General features: G+C 43.6%; 1 protein-coding gene across 2 annotated transcripts in view; it reads left to right on the top strand.

The window, feature by feature from the left end:
- The window catches only part of gtf2h2 (general transcription factor IIH, polypeptide 2), a 63,410-nt gene that overhangs the window by 12,725 nt on the left and 24,982 nt on the right, over nt 1-25,703 (top strand). For both annotated transcript variants that reach the window (XM_030415738.1, XM_030415737.1), the window contains exons 8-10: nt 9,567-9,672; nt 9,757-9,847; nt 9,949-10,144. In XM_030415738.1, coding sequence (XP_030271598.1) covers nt 9,567-9,672; nt 9,757-9,847; nt 9,949-10,144 — 393 coding nt within the window. The remainder of the gene's footprint in view (nt 1-9,566; nt 9,673-9,756; nt 9,848-9,948; nt 10,145-25,703) is intronic.

Raw genomic sequence — 25,703 nt, forward strand, 5'->3', positions numbered from 1 at the left:
TGCAAAGTAGTATTCTTTCAGACTTGGCAGACCCATTCCCCCTCCATCTTTTGGGAGCTGGAGAGTTTCGAACCTAATTCTAGGTTTTTTACCTGCCCAGATAAACCTTGATATCATTCTGTTCCAGGTCACAAACTGGGTTTGAGGAACCTCCACTGGTAAAGAGTGAAATAAATAGAGGAGCCTAGGTAGCAAATTCATTTTGATTATTTCAATTCTCGAGTTAAAATCTAGCGGCAGAGTGGCCCATCTTCCAATGTCTTTTTGTATCTCTTGGCTTATTTTATCATAGTTTTCTTTGTATAGTTTAGGTAATCCTTTAGTGATGGAGACCCCCAGATATTTTATTTTTTTAGATTCCAACTAAGATGATATGACTCCTGGATCTCTTTTGATGGAATGTAGTTAAGTGATAGTATCTGTGTTTTCGAAATATTTACTTTATATCCTGAGAGGTATCTATACTTTTCTAAAAGTTTCATCAATGCAGGGAGTGAGTTGTTTGGTTTTTCTAAGAAGACTATGATATCATCGGCAAAAAGTCCTATTTTGTGTTCTGTTCCGTTCACCATTACTCCCTTCAGTTCTTCGTTCTGACGGACTGCTTGTGCCAACGGTTCAACGAAAAGAGCGAACAAAGTGGGTGATAGGCCACAACCCTGTCTGGTAGACCTTTGCAAATTAATTTTGTCGGACAAACTTCCGTTTATTTTAATTTTGGCGGTAGGCTGTTGATATACAGTCTTTATGCATTGTACTGATTTACTGTTAAATCCAAATCGTTTTAAAACTTGATATAGAAATCTCCAATTCACACAATCGAACGCTTTCTCTGCGTCGATACTTACTAATATAATGCTTTGTTTTTTCTGTTGCGCTTCATCCACGATATGTAGAGTTCTTCTGATATTGTCCTGCGCTTGCCTTCCGCTTATAAATCCTGTTTGATCTTCCTCGATAATTTCTGTTATGAAAGTATTCAATCGTTTAGAAATAATTGTAGTGTATAATTTATAATCCACATTTAGCAACGAAATTGGCCTGTAATTCCCACAGTGCTCCTTGTCTCTTCCTTGTTTATGGATGACCGTAATGATTGCTTCAGTCCAGGACGGAGGTATTTTATTGTTTTGGAGTGTCCAATTGAAGGAAGCTAAGAGTAATGGTGCGAGCTCATCCTTGAACACTTTGTACCACTCTATGGGGTAGCCATCGCTGCCCGGAGATTTATTATATTTAAATGCACTTATTGCATCATTTACCTCTTCCATTGTAATATCAGCCGTTAGCCTATCATTTTGGATATTACCGATCGATGGCAGGTCCAGTGAATTCAGAAACACTCTCATTTCCTCTTCATCCGCAGAGTCAGGCTGTGTATACAGTTCCTCATAGTATCTCTGAAAGATTTTCTCTATCTCCTCTGGGTTGTGAGTTAACTCACTTGTATTTGGATCTCTGATTTTACATATGTTGCTTAACACTTGTTGTTTTCGTATTCTTTTTGCTAGCAGTTTAGTGGCCTTCGAGCCTGCTTCATAGTAGTTCTGTTTCACAAACTTATTCCTTTTTTCAACTTCTTCCAATAACAGGTCATTTATCTTTGTTTTCAGTGTCTTGATCCATTGATACGTTTTTGTATCCTTTGTATTCTGATATTCCTGTTCCAATTCCCTCAGATTATCTGTATACTTTTTATATGCCTCTAATCTAACTCTTTTCACATGTGCTGTTTCAGCTATCAGTTTTCCCCTAATGACAGCCTTCATGGCATCCCACAATATTGTCGGGTCCACCTCTCCATTATTATTTTCCTCTATATATCTTTTTATTTCTGCTTTTACTTTCTCTTTTCTTTGTTCATTATTCAAAATTCCTACATTGAGTCTCCATACTGTGTGTCTTTTCCTGTTGTTTATATTAATTTTCAGGTAGAGAGGGTTTTGGTCTGACACATCTGCAGCCCCGATCTCACATTCCTTCACTCTGAAGCTGTGACTCTGGTACATCAGGAAGTAATCTATCCGTGAATGAACTTTATGTGCAGCTGAATAATGTGTAAAATCCTTAAGCAGAGGATGAAGGCTTCTCCATACGTCTACCATTTTGCTACCTGTTTTAACACAAGTTGATAGACAAAGTTTAGAAAAAGATATATCTTCAGAATAACTCCTGTCTGCTATGGCAGTACTTCAAAAAGGCAAATCACCAGGTTTAGATGGCCTGCCAATTGAGTTTTATAGTCAATTTTCAAATGATTTATTGCCTCTTTTTCTTGCTATGATCAGTGCCTGTTTTAGGAGAGGCTGTCTCCCTCAGTCTTTATGTTTGGTATCTATAACCTTCTCTTAAAGAAAGATAAAGATCCTCTCCATTGTGCCTCTTATAGGCCAATTTCAGTTAATAATATAGATTCCAAAATCATTGCCAAGGTTCTAGCACTACAGCTTGAAAGGGTTTTACCTAGTATTATTCATCTAGATCAAACTGGGTTTGTTAGTTTGTTTATTATTCTCTCTGTCGATGCTGAAAAAGCATTTGAATGGAAATATCTTGCGTCTGTCCTTAGAAGGTTAATTTTGGTCCTAAGTTTTGGCACTGGACATTAACTCTTAATAGTTCTTCTATGGCCATTGTAAAGACAAACACCAACTATTCTAAACCATTTCTGCTCTCAAGGGGCACCAGACAAGGTTGGCCGATGTCCCCTGCATTGTTTGCCATTGCTCTTGAGCCGTTAGCTGCAATGATCAGATCTCATGATCATATTAAAGGTATTACGATTGGGAGGGAGGAACACCTCATATCTCTGTATGCTGGTGATATATTTTTATATCTACATGACCCCTTAAATTCTATAACATCTATGTTATATCTATTTAAAAAATTTGGGAAGTTATCAGGCTATAAGTTTAATTGGGATAAAACAGAGATGATGCCAATTTCGAATTTCGACCATACTTTATTGAGGAACCATGTTGATTGGAAATGGTCTACTAAATGTATTAAGTATTTGGGTATGTTTATTCCGAGAAAACCGGAAGACACCTTTAATTTGAATTATCTTCCATTAGTTAATACAAAAATCAGAGAAATTAAAGAGAAATGAGATTAGGTCAAACCGGGGCGCTGTTTAGCTCAGTCGCGTCCCATGTGCCGAGGCTCTGCAGCGGACCCAGGTTCGACTCCCGGCCTGGGTCCCTTTCCTGCGTGTCACTCCCCCTCTCTCTCTCCCTGTTTCCTGTCATATCTTCAGCTGTTCTATCAATAAAGCCATAAAAGGCCAAAATAATATTTAAAAAACAAGAGATTAGATCAAACCCTAGGCATAACTGATAGGGATCTATATCTCTGTGAGTTTTATATATCCCCAGTAGATTCTCCTTATTTCGAAGAAATCTTTCCATTCAGAAATTGCCTACTTCGAGGCCCAGGGAAACATGCTTTTAACTGGAGATCTGAATGGACAAACAGGAATTGAACCTGATGTCATAGACCCACAGGGCAACAACCATGTACTTGGTCACGCCCCCCTGTTTACCACACCAACCATAACCCGTCGGAACAACCTTGACTCTGAATTAAATCAAAGTGGCAGGGAGATAGTGCATCCCTGTCGGGCCTTAGGCCTGTACATAGTTAATGGTAGGTTCAGAGGGGACTCTTTTGGGAGATTCACATACTCATCAGCTCTTGGGTCTAGCGTAGTAGACTATGCAATCACTGACATGGACCCCTCCACTATCAGTGCATTCACTGTCAGACAGGTGGGCCCCAGACAGTGGAGACAAATTCATCATGGCCTTGAACTCACCTGATCTGATGAATGACATATCAATATATGACCTAAACCAATATTTCTCTACCAGAGATGGTGTAAACAAGGCCACTGATGATATCAATAAGGCAGCTATAAAAGCTGACCGTATAAAACAAAAACGGAAGCCTGTTAAAAGGCAAAAAACTGAGAAATGGTTTTATCAAGAATGCAAGACCATCAGAAAAGACCTGAGAAAAATAGCAAATGAAAAACATCGCCAACCAAACAACCCATGCATTAGATACAATGAAATATGAATGTACAATTAGGAACAAAAAACAAAATTATACTCACATGAAAGTTGAAGATGCCATTAATCAATATAAATTCTGGGATATGTGGAACAAGTTCAACATAAAGCAACAGACATTACCCATCTAAAATGGTGACATCTGGGGAGCACATTTTGAAAATAAATAAATCAAATCAAAATATATATCAAAATCAATTCAGATCAACGTAGTATACAAGAAAAACTCCAAACATTAGAAGAAACAATTAAAAACAACCAAAACCCCTTGATTTCCCAATTACTTGGGAAGAACTGGCCACACAGACAAAATCTCTCCATCTGAGGAAAGCTTGTGGTCCAGACAGCATTAAAAATGAAATGCTCAAAAGCAGCACCCCAGAGATGCAGGGTGCAGTGTTGAAGTTGTTCAATACTGTACTACAGTCAGGATGGTTTCCTGACATCTGGTGCAAAGGGCTCATTTCCCCTATTCATAAGAGTAGGGACAAATCAGCTGTCTAGGTAAACTATTCTGCAGTATTCTCAATAAAAGAATACTAGATTTCCTTGAGGAACACTCCATCTTGAGCAAAAGCCAAATTGTCTTCCTCCCAAAACACCGCACCACCGACCATGTAAATACCCTTCACACCTTAATTAACAAACATGTAAGCCAAACAAAAAATGGTAAAATATTCACTTGTTTCATTGCTTTCTTGAAAGCAATTCTTGAAAGCAATGTATGTATGAAAAGAAAAAGCTCGAAGAGCCTTACATGCAATTAAGAGAACATTTTATAATTTCCAATTCCAGTCAAAATTTGGCTTAAATAATTTGATGGTGTCATCCAGCCCATTGCGCTGTACTGTAGTGAAGTATGGGGTTCACTCAGTCATCAGAGCTATACCCGCTGGGACAAACATCCAACAGTATCCTTACATGCAGAATTCTGCAGATATGCAAATGCATGTAGAGCAGAATTAGGCTGATACCCACTGATAATCAACATTCAGAAGAGAACACTCAACTCTTTCAACTACCTGAAATCCAGCCCCCGAGACACCCTCTACTCCAAAGCCCTCCAAACTCAAGAGCTGATCCCAGAACAGAGTCCCTTATGTCAGTTGGTACTGAGGCTAACTGCCCCCTCTCAGACACAGTCTGACCAGCCTCACAACAACATTGGTCTCCAAACACAAATCAGAGTAAAGCAAATTATAACACAATGTAAAGAAACCTATCTGGAACATTGGAAAGAGGAAACTAAAAGCCAAAGTAGATTAGAATGTTATCTGACCCTAAACAGAGATTATGAACTAGCAGAATATCTCTCTACTGTCAGAGATAGAAAGCAGAGACAGATCCTGACCAGGTACAGGCTCAGTGACCACAAACTGACAATCCAAACAGGAAGACACAAAAAATCATGGCAACCAAAAGAAAACAGAACATGTGGTCACTGTTCAACAGGTGAGGTCGAGACAGAGATGCACTTTCTCCTAAAATGTGAAAAATTCAATAAAACAAGAAACGTTTATTTTAACAAATTCAGCTCTTTAATCTCCGATTTCAAAGAGCTGAATGACCAATCAAAACTAAATATACTCCTGGGAAAAGGAGAAAGGGCATATCTTGCTGCCCAATATATATCAGCATGCCACAACCTGAGGGACAGTGAGTGACTGACACACACACACACACACACACACACAGTGTATATATAATTAATGTAAATCAATCTTGATGTTGTGTTGGTGTTTGTGTTATCGTTTAAGTTATTATTCACGTCCAAATGTTTGGACAAAATGCTTTGGCAATATTGTTATTTTTTCAAACTTTCATGCCAATAAAGCCCCTTTGAATTGAATTGGCTTCATTCAGCGTCTCTCCCTCCCCTCTGGCACCGTGAGTTACCATGGTTACAGGAACGCCCTGAAACTTTATAATGATGATCAACAACAAGTTTTTGGTTAGAGTGACCATACAAAATCATGAATGTAGCCTGATTGTAGCTCAATGCATAAATATTATAACATATAGAACACATGTAAAGCCCCAGAGCTTCTTTGCTTATTAACAGTATGTTAGTGATGACAGAAAGGTGATAACTCGCCATCAGACTGACAAGGCTGCAAAAGTTGCTGTTTGTATGATGTATTTTTCTGTTAAATAAGAGGCTCACTTTAAATATTATTATTATTATTACTATAAGAATTAATGATGATGATGAGAAGAAGTAGAAAAATAGCGTACTGAAAAGTTCTGTAGATGGTTGATTATTTGAAAGAGTAGAACTTGAAAAGGAGCTTGGCAACAAAAAAATGGCACAGTTTGATTTCATAGATTGAAAATTACATTGAAAAGACAAAAAACATTTCAAATGTGAATAGAACAGCCGTTCAGATCATCCTCATGTAAAACACTGTTGGTCAAATATTTAAACTTGATGTCTGCATTAGAAAACACTAGTTCATTGCCCGTAGGAAGCATGTATTTCTATAGAAAAGTGGGAGGTTAAGTAGCTTTTTCATGGATGGCCAAATGAGGCTGTATTTGAAGGTGGGACGTCAGGGATATAATTGGCTGTTTTTGATTATACCATTATATGTCACCTTAAAAACTATTTACCTTGCCTTACTTGGTGTAATTATTTTTAGCACAACCTCACATGTGTGACTGTACAGTTATTTTTTCATTTTAAGGTACTATATTAACACTATGGACCTAAAATCACAAAATAACAAAATCAGAGTAGAAAAAGTTAGTTTTTTTACTGTGAAAACCACAAATATGTTTAATGGACCAATTGCATTAGTTATAATGCAAATATAAATTGTTGTTTGCTAAATTGGTGCATAAGTTTTTGAAATTTACAAAGCTATGTGTAACTATTTACATTTAAATGCAGGCAATGCCTCAGGTTCAGGGCTCAGCTCATTCCTGCCTGTTCCACATTCATCCGTCTCCTCCTTGGTTTGCCTCACAACACGACTCCACTACTCACTAAACACACTACACCAAACACTACATAACACACTAACTATACACTCCAAACACGCTATATGTCACAAATCTCTCAACTCTCAAAACTCGCTATCTCTGTCGCTGTCTCCAACACATCACTGCTGCTGTCAATCATCCGCCGATGTCCCTCCCACATCTTCCTGTTCCTCAACAACCAAACTTGCTGCTTGGACACTTTTGTGACAAAAGCACATTTTTACTGTTTCTTCCTGCACCAGACATAAAGCAAACGTAACGGCAATGTTCACAAAAAAGCGTGTTGGACATTATTTACCCTAAATCCGGTTTTGGACGTGCCGGTGCGCCCGCTCCGTCAACTCGGTAGGTAACGTTAGGCCATGTGGGTCGGCTAGCGGCTAGCAGCTAGCTACACACAAACATCCACAGATTCCGATCCCACTTTGTTGACCGCGCGTCTCCGTATCTCCTCAGACCCAAACAGACTCAGTCTGGACTTGTTTAATCTCATTATAATCCACAACAGTCAGTTTAGATGAACAGAACAGAACAGAATGGGACCGAACCGCCGGCAAAATCCCGGTCCAGCTCGCGCCGCTGCAGGTATAAATCCACTTGTGACAAAAGCACATTTTTACTGTTTCTTCCTGCACCAGACACAAAGCAAACGTAACGGCAATGTTCGCGAAAAGGCGTGTTCCGGTTTTGGACGTGCCAGTGCGTCCGCTCCGTCGACTCGGGAGGTGGGCCGTGTAGCTACACACAAACATCCAAAGATTCCGATCCCACTTTGTTGTCCGCGCGTCTCCGGATCTCCTCAGACTCGAACAGACTTGGACTTGTTTAATCTCATTAATCCACAACAGTCAGTTTAGATGCACAGAACGGAACCGAACCGCCGGCAAAATCCCGGTCCAGCTCGCGCCGCTGCAGGTATAAATACGCTTGTTTTTTTAAGGTATGTCGTGGGCTTGAGCTCTGCAGTGATTGGCTCTGGTGCGCACGTGGCCATGGTGTGCAGTGGTTGGCTCTGGTGCCCACGTGACTGTAGTGGCTCCGGTGGACAATGCTTGCAGAATTTGTAAAGCATTTATGAAATAATTTATTCACACTATCATTGCAGTCCAAGCAAATGCTTATTGCACACCACTGAACCACGCAGCAGCCATGTTGAAAGTCTCAGGTCAGTCTGATCCTGATCCGCAGAGATATTTGAGGAACACACACACACACACACACACACACACGCACACACACACACACACACACACAGACAGACAGACAGACAGACAGACAGACAGACAGACAGAGATTCCTTGTATTATAGATAGATGGTGTGGGGTGAGGTTGTCAATCTTATCTTATTTTTTTAACCACATGTCAAGTAACGTGCCCTGTAACATGTTTCACAAATTACAAATTGGGAATATGACTTGGCTAAAGCTAGAAAAAAAACATTTCAGTCTAAAGATTTTTTTTTTTGCTTTAATCCATGCATTTGTTGCAGCAAGAAAGGCAGAGGGTGATCAGGCAGAGAGGAGGAAAGCTGAGAATTTTAATAAGCTAAGAGAATGAGAAAAATAGTGAACTTACCTGCAGATGAAACAGATAGTTATCAAGTTTTGAGTCAACTGATTTGATATGGGTTAAATGTCTTTTCAATGAATTCTTTATATCATTGCAGAACAGAGGAAGCCTGAGCAGGATCTCCACCTTTATCATCTCTCTCTCTCTCTCTCTCTCTCTCTCTCTCTCTCTCTCTCTCTCTCTCTCTCTCTCTCTCTCTCTCTCTCTCTCTCTCTCTCTCTCTCTCTCACACACTCACACACACACACACACACACACTCAGTCACCATAGCCTATACCAAACACTTAATGTATAAAGTTACAGCCGCATGTGGCCCGGGGGCCGTACAATGCCCAGGTCTGATCTAGTATATAGTGAAAACAGAAGTGGCCCTAATACTGAGCCTTGTGGAACACCAGTTTCCAAAAAGCAGGGTTTGGACAAGGACCTGTCCATGTGACCTGAAAGGTGCAATTTGTCAGGTATGATGTGAAGCAGGTTAGAGCAGAGTCAGCAATGTTGACATGTCATGGTTGTGACAGTAGACATTTACAGATGTTTTACATTCCTTCTTTCATCTGGAGTGTGTATTGTTAAAAGTTGACATGATGTTTTCAGTTTCTGTCAAATTGAAATAGTATTCTCTTGTTTTGGGACAACTGGTTTTGTGGGTATGGGCTGACATAAAAATTATATAAATTATAAAGTTATAAACATACATATGTAAAAACGTTGTGTTTAGGACCCACAGATGATCAACCATGATCGATGAAAATGTTAGTTTTCAGTCGAATTAGACATGTTTTCAAGAATCATTTACAATCATCTGCTTTACTATTTGACCTTTAAAGGGGAGCTGAGTCGCAAATCTATGGCATTACATAAACATTATGAGCAGTGCCAGCTACTGCCTCCTGTCTGTGCAGTTTTAATGTATTGTGATGTGTCTTTCATTTCACCATTAGGTAATCCAAAGAAGCACATTGCTGCTCTGAAGAAAGCAGTGGACACTTTGTGTGTAGGAGAGCCATCCCTGTACAACTCTCTCAACCTGGCCATACAGACACTCAAGTAGGTTCTGCATGGTTTATGATCCACATTGTTTTCTATAATATTACTGAATGTCACTCAGCTGTGGCCTTTCTTTGTATGAAGGCACATGCCTGGGCATACGAGCCGGGAGATCCTGATAATCCTCAGCAGCCTCACCACTTGTGACCCAGCCAGTATCTATGAGCTCATCAAGGTGAAGTCACATCAAACTCTGCAGGGATAACCGTATATCTGACATTTATTTTCTACTTAATGTAAATGTAACTGTCTCTAAACGTGTTCATCCTCTGTCAGACCCTGAAGTCTCTGAAGGTGCGGGTGTCAGTAATTGGCCTGTCAGCAGAGGTCCGGGTATGTACGGTTTTGACCAGGGAGACAGGCGGATCATACCACGTTATCCTGGATGAGAGCCACTTTAGAGAGCTGCTGATGCTGCATGTCAAACCTCCTCCAGCCAGCTCATCATCTGAATGCTCTTTAATACGCATGGGTCAGTATACATATGCTGTCTCTGTCTTTGTCTAAGAATCAGCTCCTTTTCTGCTCCCAACCTACGAGAACCATGAGACACATCAGAACTACCACATTCCATGTAATGAAAAAGAGCAAATACAAAAGCACTAATCAACCAGCTGGAAGGTTGGCCTAAGTGCCATTGGGCTGCCTTCACAGACCAAGGTTTGACCAAACTTTGAATCACCACTCATGAGGCTAAGATGAAGCAGGGTTCTCCCCAGTCACTGTCAGTCCAGGGAGGGGTGTAGTACGGTCGTCAACTCCGTGAGCCGGGGGACGGACGGACGCTCCTCGCCGTCAACTGGGGGATGGAAGGACGGATGCTCGTCACTGTCAACGGGCGGGCGGGCGCTTCTTTTACAAAAAGACCGCAAACACCCGCTACAAAGCAGCTAACATTGAAAATGAGTATAGTGGCGCTGAGCTAGCACTATAGCGGTGCAGCGCCGCTGTTCCACCGTCTGGGGAGAACCCTGTGAAGGATTCCCCATTTTTGTTTTTTGAAACAGAAGGAGGATTCAGTTCACCATCATTTATGCATTACTGTGTCGATGAATGTTCCACGGTCAAAGTTCCTCTCCTTGTAAAATTGCTTTTCTTGTAGTGCCCCCTAGCAGTGCAAGTTTAGTTCTAGATTAAATACTTACATTTTTAAAAAGTGATCAAGAATATTGTAACCGAGCGGGTGTAATTTCGCCTATACTTAGAGATTGTTACGACCACCTTATGTAGCTTGGCCCAACATAATCGAGTAGACAATACAGTCACAATAATCAGTCCATTTATTGAGCAAAGACACTTTTAGTAACCAAAGAGGTTGGTGAGCCGGCCAAAAGAAAAAAGCCAAAAGGAAGGGGAGCCACCCAGGCCAACCCACAAAGGGTCGTAGGACCTGGTTCTCCCCTCTAACCTAGGGTCACCCAAACTACCACTAAAGAAACAAAGCCGCGAAAACAGGGCTGCAAGGCTCACCAAAACATTAGTAAACTGAGGACACAAAACTGACACATTTTAGATCAGATAGCCGAAACTCAAGTTGCAGCTTAGGCTGGCAGCAGGAGAAGTGAGAGAGAGTCCGCCACCTTCCTTTCCTTCTTTATAGGTCCTCCCCTTGAATCAAATTAGGGCCACCTGGGAGGAAGCACAAAACAAAGGAACATTAGACCCTGGTCATATATATCACCTCCAGCAGGGGGGGGAGCATGTAACAGAGATAATAAAATAAAGATACAGGATACTCTATTCACTGAAAGGGTCGCACTTTATTCTTCAGTGCTCCACAGTGCAGAAACATTCAGACCACACACTTCAATTTCTATAAAACAGAAATGCAATTAAGAATAACAAAACCATTCACAGCAACAGCAGCCCTCACAAACGGAAAAAAATACCTTTCCAATTCACAGTCCCATAAAACATGAGGTATTGTAGATGAAATAATGCTGATAACCATAGCATCCGGACATATCATGCACCCTGCAAATGTGTACTACAACATAGCAGAACAAGTCCAAACCGGAATGTGTGTGACTCATTTACAACTGAGCAGTGTCCCGAACCGGTTGACAAATTTCTGAAAAATGATTGTTTTTTTTCTTTTTTTCTTAAAGCAGTCAGACAAAAATAACACAAAAAAACAAACACACACTATGTCGCACTGAAATTGCATGTAAAACAGAACTAATACAAAATAGTGTTAGACACCCTGCCCACTCATCGGTTAACCATAACTAACAAAAGCCTTGAAATGCACTGGCTGTCTCACAGCTCTTCCCGAATGCAGCATTCACCTGAGCAGCTGTCTCCTGAGAGGTGTTATTTTCCACACGAGGCTCAGGGTTCTGAGGCCGCCTTGAGAGAGAGTCAGCATTGATATGCTGCTGACTCTCTTTGTGCTGCATGACCCAGTTAAAAGGGTCCAGTTTCAATAACCGTCTCGCTCTCCTACCTGTGGGTTCTTTGTTAATGGACATGATGCGAAGGCTTAGCAAAAGCTTATGATCAGTTATGATGGTTAAGGCAGCGGAACCTATGTAATGTCTGAACTTATGAACAGCCTATACCACAGCCCACAGCTCTCTGTCTAAGTCAGGGATGGGCAACTTTAATGATAGAGAGGGCCACAAAAATGTTATCCTCACTACCTGAGGGCCAAATTGTAATCGCACACTTCCACCAGTAGGATACTGTATCCCTATCATTAAATTAGCCAATTTAACACTGTCACAGAGACAAAGACAAAACATTCACATTCCTGAGTGATATACAATTATTTCAGTGTAATGACATCTCAAAAATCATTATTCAATAAAAGTGCATTATTCACAAAGTGCAACAGTAATAACAAAAAACAATATTTATGTATGATGTGCACTTCTAGTCTCTGCCCTCCCTTTCCATGACATGTTTCATATTTATGGCATGATATTTGTGCCACATTCGTGAAGGAGCAATGGGAGATTTTGAGCACAGAAAAATATATTTTGCTAGCAGATAAATTATATTTTGAAGATGATTTTTCCCCGGGTAAAACATAATTTTATTTGCGTAAAAAGAAATATATTCTGTGCTCAATTAATGTATTTGCATGTTTGCTTTTATGCATTTTAAGGTGCAATAATAACCTCTGTGCTCTCACAGACTCTTGCTGGCTGCGCTGCAGATCCCTTACTCTTGCTCTTAATCTCTCCTTCTGTGCGGTCAACTTCGCCTGCACACTGGCTCAAGTTAGCACTGCGTTAACAAACAGCTAATCTGAATTTAGCGTCTGATCTCCAAGTCTCCCACTGGGTTGACTTTGTGGCACATTTATATGGCTGTGCCAACTTGAGCGAGTATTCTTCATGCTGCTGCACTCTGTCCTCTGCTGCAGTGGCACAGTTATGCGTCTCCGAGTGACACCTCCATCCTGGGCACATTCAAGTCCATCAGGCTCCACAGGTGTTTGATACAGTAAATAGCCGACCGCAGTGTCTCCACCTTGCTGAATCGTTTGTCTTCCAGCTCCTGCGGCAGATGCTTTCTGAGCCACGTGTAGCCTTTATTTACGCAGCGCATTCGATGCCGCTCCTTTTGAGGATGAATGCAGGCTCGAAGGACTAATCACACACACCGAGGAGTCCGTGACGGGAAATAGAAGAACCCTGTGTAGGGTAAACTTTGGCCATGCACGTGATCGTGGTATGCGGCATCCAGGTGGAAGGAGAGGGGCAGTCCAGTTGGAGTGGATGCTTGTAGTGCGCTCCGGTGTTATCCATGGAGAGGCCATGCATGGACATATGAAACGGGCTCCACTAACGCCTCTCTATGAGTTAAAAAGGATAGAACGTGTTTGTTTGTTGTGTTTTTGAGGCTGGAGGTATGGGGGGTGTGATCTGGGGCGGAGAAGTAGCCCTGTCTCTCTCATCAAGATACTAATTGTTTACATAATGTTCCTTCCGTCCACTTTTATTGATATTTTTAAATTGAGTCGTGGGCCGCATTGAGTGAGGGCGAGGGCCGCATGCGGCTCGCAGGCCGCCAGTTGCCCATCCCTGGTCTAAGTGGACCAGCTTTTTTCTGTGGCAGCCAGTGACTGACTAGCGCACAGCACCACTCTCTCTAGCCCTTCCTTGTCCTGAGCCAGCACAGCCCCCACAGGGTCCCTGTAGGCGTCGAAATGTACACTTCAAAGAGAATATGGAAGTCAGGCATTATGACAACTGGGGCAGATGAGAGTACTCCCTTAAGATAATGAAAGGCTGCCTCAGCTTCAGCTGGCCACTGGAACTGTATGTCTTTGCATGTTAAGTGGTGCAGGGGAGCTGCGCGCGGGGCAAAATCCTTAATAAAACGTTGTTAGTAGGAGCAAAGGCCCACAAATGCTTTCACCTCGGTTTTGTTCTGAGAGGTTGGCCAGGTTCTGACTTTGTCAATGTTTTGAGGGTCGGGCTGCAGGCCATGTTGCGAGACACAACATAGCCGAAGAACACTACATGGTCCTGGGCCAAATGACAATTTCTAGGGTTTAGCCTGAGGCCTGCTGCCTGAATACTGGAGAAAACTTCACACAGAGAGGACAGGTGATCCTCAAAGGTGGGGCTGTAGATCAGCACATCAAGGAGCTACTTGGAAAAGTAGACCATGCACGCTTGCCAGGGAAGCCCCCTGAGCACTAGCTCCATCACAGGCTGAAACGTTGCAGGTGAGTTAGTGAGGCCCGTAGGCATCGACTGCCACTGGTAGATGTGCCAGTGGTGAAGGCAGTTTTCTCCCTGTCCTCAGCGACCTCCACCTGCCAGTAACCATTACAGAAGGCCAGGGTGCTGAGCCACATGGAGCCAGCTAATGCATCCAAGGTGTCATTCACCCTGGGGAAAGGATGCAAGTTTTTGCAGTTATATTGTTCAAGCGACGATAGTCAATGCAAAACCTCTACTCACCATTTTTTTCTTCATCAGGACGGCCGGCAAGTCCCAGGGGCTGCTGCTTTCCTCAATTACCCTGTCAGCTAACAGGGATGCCACTTGTTTGTATATTTCCTCTCGCTTGTCTGGTGAGGTCCAGTAGGCAAGCTGCCACAGGGGAGGATGGTTATGGTGTCACCTGTTGATATGGGGAACGTTTCCCTCTCCAAAGGGCCCCTAGGTGTGGTAGCTGGTGTTTGGGCCATTAGCTACATCTCTTGTCCTGAGAGATGTAGAGTGCACCATTGCTGCCGCACCACTGCCAGTCGGAGTCTGGCGTACTGGAGGGTTACCATAGTCTAGTTTAAACCCTAACGGGCCATCTCACATCGACTGGCAATGACCAGGGCCTCCTCAAGTAGTAGCTCCTTGCTCATGACATTTAACTCTCAGGACTGGGTCGAGCCCTGCCAGAAATCTGCTTCTTTAACTAGCTTACTTATTTCTGCTGCATAGACATTCAAGCTCTCACCTTGGGCCCGAAGGCGGGCAGAAATGTTTGATCTGAAACAGACTAGAAAATGTCTTTGTCCAAATGCCTCCTGCAATTTCTCCTTTACTGCAGTGTTGGCCTATATGGCAGGCTATCCCGTTGACGAGACGAGAATGGACCTAAATGTTAGTGGTTGGTCTGTAAGACGTTCAAAATGCATGACATTTCTGCTGTCTTTGTTGTCCACTTGTTGTTGTAGTGGCAAGCTAGGAACGGTCACTACTTTCAAATTAAAAGCCCCCCGCTAAAAACCCAGCTCTAAACTCCAATGGGGTGCAATGTAAAGCTCTTACTTTGAAGACAAGTTCATTGTCACTGTTCACTGCCCAACTTTGAGCTTCACATCACGTCACATGTTTACACCTACCCCTAGATATATGGACGTATTTTAAATATAATCCATAAGTATTGGAGAGTGCCGTGGACAGAAACCTCCATCTCCATATTTCAACTTTTCAACTTTTTTTCCAACATATTTCAACTGTTTTTTTCATGAATTGATGCCCTACTTCATCACACAAGAGTGTCACACATAAGTTGTGAAAATAGCAGATCTACAAGCTGAAAGGCTGGAAGGCTCTATGGAAATCTAACACTCTCTTGAACGAAGTTAAACTTTGCTAGAGTGCCGTTCACAAACGCCAAAATGAACGCGTTCACAATAACGTTCATCAGGCAGAATACAGTATGTTCAGTTCACGTTCATCCAAAATATGAACAAGTTCATGAACGATTGTTCACTGAACGCGTTCAGCACAGGTTTTTGACATGCGACAAACAGGACATAGGACAAAGATAATGGCACAGCAACAGAATAGCACAAGTTAAGTTTGAAGACATTTAATCAAGAAAAGGTTGCCAGATTTTAAAAAAGCAGACATAATGTACCTGATTTTCTCCAAGTGTAATACAGTTCCCAGCTCTCTCAACCACATTTCAAATGTAGGAGACCTTTCAGATTTCCAGGATTGTAAAATTAGCTTTCCTGGCTAACAATGTTGAAAGGGAAATAGCCTTAGCTTCACAACTACTTTTCACACTATGGATTGGCCACCCTGAACAATACAGTGAATGGGTCTTGGTTACATGGATGATTAAAGGCCTTAGTGAAAAACTCAAGCAAGGAGCCCCAGAATGATTGTAGCTTAAGACATGACAAGAATAAGTGACAGAGTTCCTTCTTCACTTGATACATTGGGAGGACACATCCGGAAATATTTTCTGCAATCTGGAGGGAGAATAGTGTCGTCTATGTACTACCTTGAATTGTATCAATTTATGTCTTGCATTGATTGAGCTATCATGGATGTTCTTAACCCTCTGGCCTTGTTCGTTTTTACTACCCTCTCAGCTTGTTCGTGGCCAAAAATGGCCACCAACAGATTGAGTCTGTAATTTTTCGGATTTTGTATGTTTTTTGATGCTTTTACTGCATAAAATGTTTAATTAATATCAGTTCTTGTCATAAGTACAAAAAATTAATTCATTTTTAATTTTTTAACCCCTCAAATGCCAATTTGTTTGCACAATGCGCTTGTTGGAAAACTACCACAAAAATGATCACTGCCTATCTTCTCAGTGCTACCGGTTTATCTTGTATTATCAATAACACAGTCTGAGATATGTAACTGATTAACACCAACATTGATTATTATGCATTGTTATTTTTGTGCAGGGAAGGCAAAGTGGAAAAAACTCCCTCTCAGCTTGTTCGTGGCCAAAAGTGTCCACCTCCTGTTTACATTTTCAAAATGCTATAAAACTAATATATATATTGAAAAAATTCAATTTTCTTTTTTTCCAGTTTTTTAAATTTGCATCAGTCCTTGTCATTCAAATTCAGAATTTTAACCCTTTAAATGCCTATTAGATAACATAATGCTGATGATTTGTAAGGGAGAATAGCATTAAATCAGCATGTTTTTACAAAATAATACATGCTACCTAAATTATTCTTTAACCATCATTGCAGCTTAATGTGTGTCAATAATAAGCAGTATCAATGATTTTTATGCTTCATTAGTTTTTTGTGCAGTGACAGAAAAACATAAAAACTCCCTCTCAGCTTGTTCATGTTTACATTTCTAAAATGCTATAAAACTAATACATATATAAAAATAATTCCACTTTTTTTTCCCAGTTTTTTAAATTTGCATCAGTCCTGGTCATGAAAACTAAAATTTCATATAAATTTTGAATTTTAACCCTTTAAATGCCTATTAGATAACATAATGCTGATGATTTATAAGGGAGAATAGCATTAAATCACCATGTTTTTGCAAAATAATACATGCTACCTGTATTATTCTTTAACCATCATTGCAGCTTAATGTGTGTCAATAATAAGCAGTATCAATGATTTTTATGCTTCATTAGTTTTTTGTGCAGTGACAGAAAAACATAAAAACTCCCTCTCAGCTTGTTCATGGCCAGAAGTGTCCATCTCCTGTTTACATTTCTAAAATGCTATAAAACTAATACATATATAAAAATAATTCCACTTTTTTTCCCAGTTTTTTAAATTTGCATCAGTTCTGGTCATGAAAACTAAAATTTCATATAAATTCTGAATTTTAACCCTTTAAATGCCTATTAGATAACATAATGCTGATGATTTATAAGGGAGAATAGCATTAAATCACCATGTTTTTACAAAATAATACATGCTACCTGAATTATTCTTTAACCATCATTGCAGCTAAATGGTTGTCAATAATAAGCAGTATCAATGATTTTTATGCTTCATTAGTTGTTTGTGCAGTGGCAGAAAAAACATAAAAACTCCCTCTCAGCTTATGCATGGCCAAAAGTGTCCACCTCCTGTTTACTTACAAAATGCTATATACAAACACTATATACTGAAAATATTTGCTCCTTTTTTCAAATTTGACATCAGTCCTGATCATGAAATCCAAAATTTTAATCAATTCCAGAATTAACTGGGTGGTAAATCTCCATGTAAATCTCCATGCTCCAGGCATAGGAGGTTGCCACATCACAGGTGAACCAGATTTTAATGCCATACTGTGCAGGCTTGTTGGGAATATATTGTAGATGTCAGTGGTGTGCATGGGGGGGTGGGCAGTGGCCTAATTGTTGGAAAATGCACACTAAAGTGCCCTCTTGGGTGCCAAAATGCTTGCTAAAGTGCCCTCTTGGCAGCCAAAATGCGCGCTGAAGCACCATCTTGAGAGCCAAAACGCGCGCTGAAGCGCCCTCTTGGGAGCCAAAAAGTGTGTTAAAGTGCCGTCTTGGTTGGCAAAACACAACAAACTGCCCCCTTGGCTGGTTAAAACATGATAAACTGCCCTCTTGGGTGACAAAATCAGGCACTAAAGTGCCCTCCTCGGAGCCAAAACGCGCGCTACTGTGCCCTCTTCAGTCGCAAGAACTTGCTGTATGTGCCCTTTTTTTGCCTTTCGCCCCTGCCTTTCAAAAGGTCTGTGCACGCAACTGGTCGAAGTCCACAATGACCTATGAATGCAACATGCTGCTTGTCAACACACACACATCAACCCCTGGATTAAATAAGAGGGGGAGGCAAACAACCCACTTTTCCCACAGGATGCGAAATGCAGCGAGTTTATCATTCCTGAAGCGTCCTGGGTGGGAGAGCCTGTCATCAAAGCAGATGTTAGCGCTGATCTGAGTGAAGCTGCAGAGGGGCATCGTGGCACAAAACGTGGCCCGTCCTGTCTTGGCATCCCACATGCCACGTGTTGCTTCATGTCTTGAGCGGTAGACGCCAGCTAGAATCAGAATCCCAATGTAGACTCTCATCTCCACTTCATCCACATCCTTCCAATCCTCACACCTTCGCCTTCCATGCAGGTTTGTGTTGGTGCACAGCAGCTGAATGATCTCCTCTGTAATAAAATGGTCAAAGGCAGACCTCAGGTTGCTGATATGGGCAAATGCATACAGGGTGGGCCCTGGGGTGAAACCAGTGGATACTGGATTGTGGTGCAGGGTCTCTTCAGCAGTGGGAAACCACATTATTTTCCCATGACGAGACATCCACTCACCCGCCAGCCCCTCTGTCTCTGCCATCAGCTGATCGGCCTCCATCGCTGTGTCTGTACCGTCCTCTTCCCCTGAGGAAGAGGAACCAGGCACTGGCTGGAAGTCGTCATCAGTGGTGTTGCTGTCATCCTCTGAGGAAGGTGTCCCATCATCTTCAGGAGAGGACGTGTCCTCATCTTGGGTAGAAGATTTCTCCTCCTCAACCGCAGAGGATTTCTCTCCATCTTTACTCTCTGAGCCAATCACATACTCAAGTGCTTCAGTCAGGGCATATGACCTTCTCGCCATCCTGCACATAAAGAAGGATCTGGGAGCTGATAGGCTCACTTATAGCATTAGTACTGACTGCACCTGCAAAAACTCCAGGACAGATTCATAAACAGTGTCAGACTTTGTTTTTGTTTCCCCAGAAGCCAGAGGTCAAGATGACCTGTGATCCTTTCTTTTGGAGAGCAGCTGTTTGAGTATGTAAAGGCTATTGTGTAGTTGTGTGTGGCATTTTTTATGAAAAGATCAAAGTTACAGGTGTTTTCAACCTGTGCATCACAGCCAGGTTTGCCTTGGAAACTCAAAGCTCAATAACCTGTACCAAGAGTAATTCACCAAAACTTGTATGGTATGATACACTGTAGTTTATGTCACTTTATCTTGCTAATACAATTTTTTTTTTTCATGCACAAACACACATCATTACCTGACATCCTTGGGATCACACCTATGTCAAAATTGTGTCATTCATTTGCTCCATTGGAGTGCAGGAAGCCATCATACGCCCCTAGTGGAAACTAAGAATATTAACTGAAATTGCTCCCTTGCCCAAAAATGGACAAATGACACAATCTGGTAAAAAACATTAAAAACTAAAATTTTCAAGTGTTGAGTTTAGAATGAAAGCCATTTTACCTAAATTATATGATTTTATACTGTAAATCACAAGGAATTAAAAAATGTGGTTTTAATGGGTTTCAATTGGCCAAAAGTGTCCACGATAGAGCCATAAGGTACAATTGTAGATACACAGTATAATATTGACATATTTAAAGAGCAGGTTTTGAAAATGGAAAGATCAACCAAAAATCCAGACCCTTGGGAAATATCATTCCATATGCATTAACACAGCTAAAATGATCAACAAAAAGGAAGTGAGGTGGACACAATGGCCAGCATAGAGTCCAGAGGGTTAATACAGTTTTCCCACATCTCATCTGAGATTTTCAATTCTCTCCCCCAAGCCTCTTTAAATGGGTCTGACAATGTGTTATTCACATTCTGTATGATTCCATAGAGTTTAGATATAGACCCTCTCGTATATGGTTTGATTTGAAAAAAAACGATCTAATGCTACGTGCTGAGGTTTACGTTCATATTATGGAACATGAGTTCTCACAAAATGTCTCAACTGTAGGAAACAGAAAAAATGGGAAACTGGAAGCTGGAATGCCCACTGTAACTGCTGGAAGGAGGCCAAATGACCCTCAATATAAACATTTCTCAAAGTGATAATACCCTTCTCTCTCCAGTTTGAAAAAACTACATCATCCAATGCAGATTTAAATGCATAGTTACAGCAAATAGGAGAATCCAAATAAACTTTGGGTGTTTTCAGAGTTGATATTACCTGCTGCCATATCTTTAAAGAATTATAAATTATCGGGTTATCATTATACATTATTCTTAATCTTTACTGGGCTATTAATGAGTGCTTGTAGAGAGGTGCGCTGACAGGAGAGGTGTTCAATTTGTAACCATGCAGGCATCTCCTCCAGGTTATCGCCTGGTAAACACCCCAACCAAAACAAGAAAATATTTAAATGTGCAGCCAAATAATGGGATCTAAATTGAGGCAGGCCGTGACCTCCCTTGGACCGACTTTTGATAAGATGTTTCTTCGAGGTCCTAGGTATTTTGCCAGACCAAAGATGATATTGAAGAAGTTGTAGAAAATAGGAAGCGAACAACTTCTCTCTTTGACTGCCTTACAGTCGTTTATTCAACAACAGAACTCAAAACTCTCTAACGTCTGGACTAAACGGCTGGAAAAACGGCTAAAAAACTCCTCATTTCCTCCGTTGCCAAGGTAACCCACTGACGCTTAAGCTGAGTTACCGGGCGCCTCTGTTGCCATGGTTACTCACTGACGCTTACTAGGTGCTTAGCCTAAGAGTCTGTTGTCAGTGAGAAAGAAACTAACCAAATGGTGAATTATGTCCGCTCAGTCCACTACATACGCCCCCCCCCCCCCCCCCCCGGAATTCACCTTACAAAGAATGAAATGAAAATATCAACATGTTGGAGGGCCATAACGGCTCCGGAGAACAGGTGTGGGGGTCAGGGCTCCCGCCGGGGAATCCACTGAGGTCTTGTTGCTGTGCTGGGGTGGTGCGGGTGGGCGCCCCCTCCGCGGGGGCTTGGCCAGCTCCACAGGCCGGTCCAAGTCCAGGTGAGCTGGTTTGAGGCGGTCTATTGAGACACACTCCGGCTTACCGCCAATGTCCACCACAAAGTGCTTGTCCCCGGTCTCCAGTACGCGGAACGGTCCATCGTAGGGAAGTTGTAGAGGCCCACGGTGGGCGTCGTGGTGGATGAAAACATACTTAGCTGCCTGCAGGCAAGTGGGCACATGAGACTGAGGGAGACCATGTTGTGACGTGGGGACGGGTGTGAAGGTTCTGGCATTGTCCAGGAGCGAGGTCTGTTGATGCGTTGCCAACCAAGGGGCTGTGTTGTTGGGGAGGAAATCCCCTGGGACCCGAAGAGGTTGTCCATAGACCAGTTCTGCAGATGAGGTCTGAAGGTCCTCTTTGGGTGCAGTTCGCAGGCCCAACATGACCCACGGAAGCTTGTCGACCCAGCTGTTGTCTGTGAGGCTGGCTCGCAATGCGGCCTTCATGGAACGATGAAAACGCTCGCACAGTCCATTAGCCTGTGGGTAGTAGGCGGTGGTGCGGTGGAGTTTGACTCCTAGGCTCCCTACTACTGTGTTCCAGAGCTCGGAGGTGAACTGTGGGCCTCTATCAGAGGAGAGGTCAGACGGGCGACCCAGGTGGCAATGAACGCCCATGCTACCTCAGTGGACGTCGTTGAGGACAGCGGAACGGCTTCTGGCCACATTGTGGTCCGGTCAACCATGGTGAGGAGGTGTGTGAAACCATGGGAGGGGGGTAGGGGTCCCACCAGGTCTATGTTGACATGGTCGAACCTCCTCTCGGGCACGGAGAACTCTGCCAGGGGGGCCTTGGTGTGGCGGTGCACCTTAGCGCGTTGGCAGTCCACGCAGGCATCAGTCCAGGCCCTGACATCCTTCTTGAGACCATGCCAGACGAATTTAGCCGATACCAGTCTTTGAGAAGGTTTCCTTCCTGGGTGAGAGAGGCCATGCACAGCCTCGAAAACTTGCAGTTTCCACCCGGCAGGGACGATGGGCCGTGGCTGACCTGTGGAAACATCGCACAGGAGTGAGGTTTTGGCTTCATCAAAGGCTATGTCCTCCAATTGCAACCCGGTGATAGCTGTCCTGAAAGCCTGCACGTCCGGATCAGCGGCTTGGTCTGCTGCCATGCGGGCATAGTCAATCCCCAGGTGGACGGTTCTTGCGACGGCCCTGGAGAGGCAGTCCGCGACCAGGTTGTGTTTTCCGGCAACGTGCTGTATGTCCGTTGTAAACTCTGAAATGTAGGAGAGCTGTCTCTGTTGGCGGGTAGACCAAGGTTCGGTCACTTTGGCCATGGCGAATGTCAGTGGTTTGTGGTTCACAAACGCTGTGAACTGCCATGCCTCCAGCAGGAAACGAAAGTGTCGGATGGCGAGGTAGAGTCTGAGGAGTTTGCGGTCAAAGGTGCTGTATTTCCGTTCGTTTGGCCGTAGCTGCCGGCTGAAGAAAGCAAACGGTTGCCAGGCGCCGTTCACCCACTGCTCGTGTACTGCGCCAACTGCATAGTCTGAAGCATCGGTGGTGATGGCGATGGGAGCATTGGGTGTTGGGTGCGCCAGCATTGTTGAGTTGGCCAAAGCGTTCTTCGCCTCCCTAAAGGCCATATCTCTTTCCTCGGACCAGTCCACAGCGTGTCTTTGGGCTTTGTTTTTCAGAGCTTCATAAAAGGGGCGCATGAGTTGGGCAGCCTTAGGGATGAAGCGGTGGTAAAAGTTCACCATGCCGAGGAACTCCTGCAGGGACTTGACTGTGAGCGGGCGTGGAAAGTTCACAATGGCGTCCACCTTCAACGGGAGGGGGACGGCCCCGTCTTTGGTGACGCAATGTCCGAGGAAGTCGATGGTGGACAGCCCAAACTGGCACTTGGCCGGGTTGATAATCAGTCCGTGCTGGCTGAGTCGTTCAAAGAGAGTCCTGAGATGGGACATGTGTTCCGCTCTGGATGTGCTGGCGATGAGGATATCATCAAGGTAGACAAAGATGAAAGGCAGGTCTCGCAGCACTGAGTCCATTAGGCGCTGGAAGGTTTGTGCTGCGTTCTTGAGGCCGGATGGCATGCGCAAAAATTCAAAAAGTCCAAACGGTGTGATAACTGCAGTTTTGGGGACATCCAGCGGATGGACTGAAACCTGGTGGTAACCGCGGACGAGGTCCACCTTGGAGAAGATGACTTTGCCAGCCAGGTGGGATGAAAAATCCTATATGTGTGGGACTGGGTACCGGTCAGGTGTGGTTGCATCATTAAGGCGACGGTAGTCGCCGCATGGGCGCCACCCGCCACCGGGTTTCGGGGCGATGTGGAGGGGTGAAGCCCATGGGCTGTTAGAGCGGCGTATGATGCCGAGACGTACCATGTTTTCAAACTCTGCTCTTGCGACGGTCAGCTTGGTTGGATCGAGGCTTCGAGCCCGGGCGTAAACTGGTGGGCCGGTTGTGGCGATGGGGTGCTCTACTCCGTGCTTAGTAGCAGAAGATGAGAAGGTGGGCTGTGTGAGGTCCGGAAACTCAGCGAGGAGACAGAGGAAATCGTCCGTGGCTGAAAGCATGCTAGACAATCTGATGGAACTTGTTCCACCAAGGGTACATGGATATGAACAGAGGGTGGCAGCATTGATCAGCCGGCGGTTTTTGACATCCACCAGCAGGCCATAGGCGCAAAGGAAATCTGCGCCCAGGATGGGGAAAGTTACCTTGGCTGTGACGAAATCCCAGCCAAACGTCTGTCCATCAAAACACAACCTCACATATCTCGTGCCATAAGTGCGGATGGGGCTGCCATTTGCAGCTGCCATGGGGGGGCCGTGTCCGTCACCCAGGATGTCCACTGTAGATGCAGGGAGGATGCTCCACTGAGCGCCAGTGTCACACAGGAGCCCCCGACCAGAGATGCTGTCTTTGATGAATAGCAGCCTGCCTGTATGGCCAGCGCTCATGGCCACTACTGACCGCCGGCCGTTGCGTTTCCCATCCCATCAAAACTGCAAGGGGATCGGCACCGCTTGGCTTTGGGACCGAACTTTGCATGGTAAAAACACAGGCCAGTGGGTCGCTGCCGTGGGAGAGCCACTGCCGCTGTGGCAGCCGTAACGTGTCCTGTCGCTGGCGAGAAAGACTGGACGGGAAATGGTGCGACCGCGCTGTGTTGCTGTCCCGCGATGAAGATTTATCAGCCTCCTCGGCCAAAGCTCGGCAGTCCGTAATGGCAGTGTTGGCCAGCGCTGCTCGTACCTGAGAAGGTAGCTGCCGCAGAAAGAGTTGGTTAAAGAGGAAATCCGGCTTGTGTGCTCCCATGAGATCCAGCATCCTGTCCATGAGTTCAGACGGCTTGTTGTCGCCGAGGCCTTGGATGGAGAAAAGCCGGCCGGCTCGTTCTGCGTCGGGAAGCTCGAAAGCTTTCAACAGGTGAGTTTTGAATGTTTTATATTTCTCCTCCTCAGGTGGGTTTGTGAGAAAACTCGACACTCTCGTGGCTGTTGAATTTCCCAGTGCCGACACCACATAATAATATTTCGTGGCATCTGCGGTAATCTCCCGGAGTGCAAACTGCGCTTCTGTTTGGGCGAACCAGGCTGAGGCAGATGATTTCCAGAAGTCGGGCAGCTTAAGGGAGACGGCGTTAGTCGACATGTTCGTAGAGATGTCTGTGGAGGCGTCTAGCAGACATCACGTCAGGGTTACCAGTGAAGAAGTTGTAGAAAATAGGAAGCGAATAACTTCTCTCTTTGACTGCCTTACAGTCGTTTATTCAACAACAGAACTCAAAACTCTCTAACGGCTGGACTAAACGGCTGGAAAAACGCCTAAAAAACTCCTCATCTCCTCCGTTGCCAAGGTAACCCACTGACGCTTAAGCTGAGTTACCGGGTGCCTCTGTTGCCATGGTTACTCACTGACACTTACTAGGTGCTTAGCCTAAGAGTCTGTTGTCAGTGAGAAAGAAACTAACCAAATGGTGAATTATGTCCGCTCAGTCCACTACAATATAATTTAATCCAGCTGTCTGAAGTGATTTTGAGGGGTTGCACACTGGGATTGATTGAAATATATAAAGGAACCCTTTTACCCCAATTTATCTTGTATCCCGAAAATGAGCCTCATGTATTTATTAACTGCAGCAGTGCAGATATAGAAACTATGGGGT

The sequence above is a fragment of the Sparus aurata genome, chromosome 5 (genome assembly GCF_900880675.1).
Source record: "Sparus aurata chromosome 5, fSpaAur1.1, whole genome shotgun sequence".
NCBI classification, from domain to species: Eukaryota; Metazoa; Chordata; class Actinopteri; order Spariformes; family Sparidae; genus Sparus; species Sparus aurata.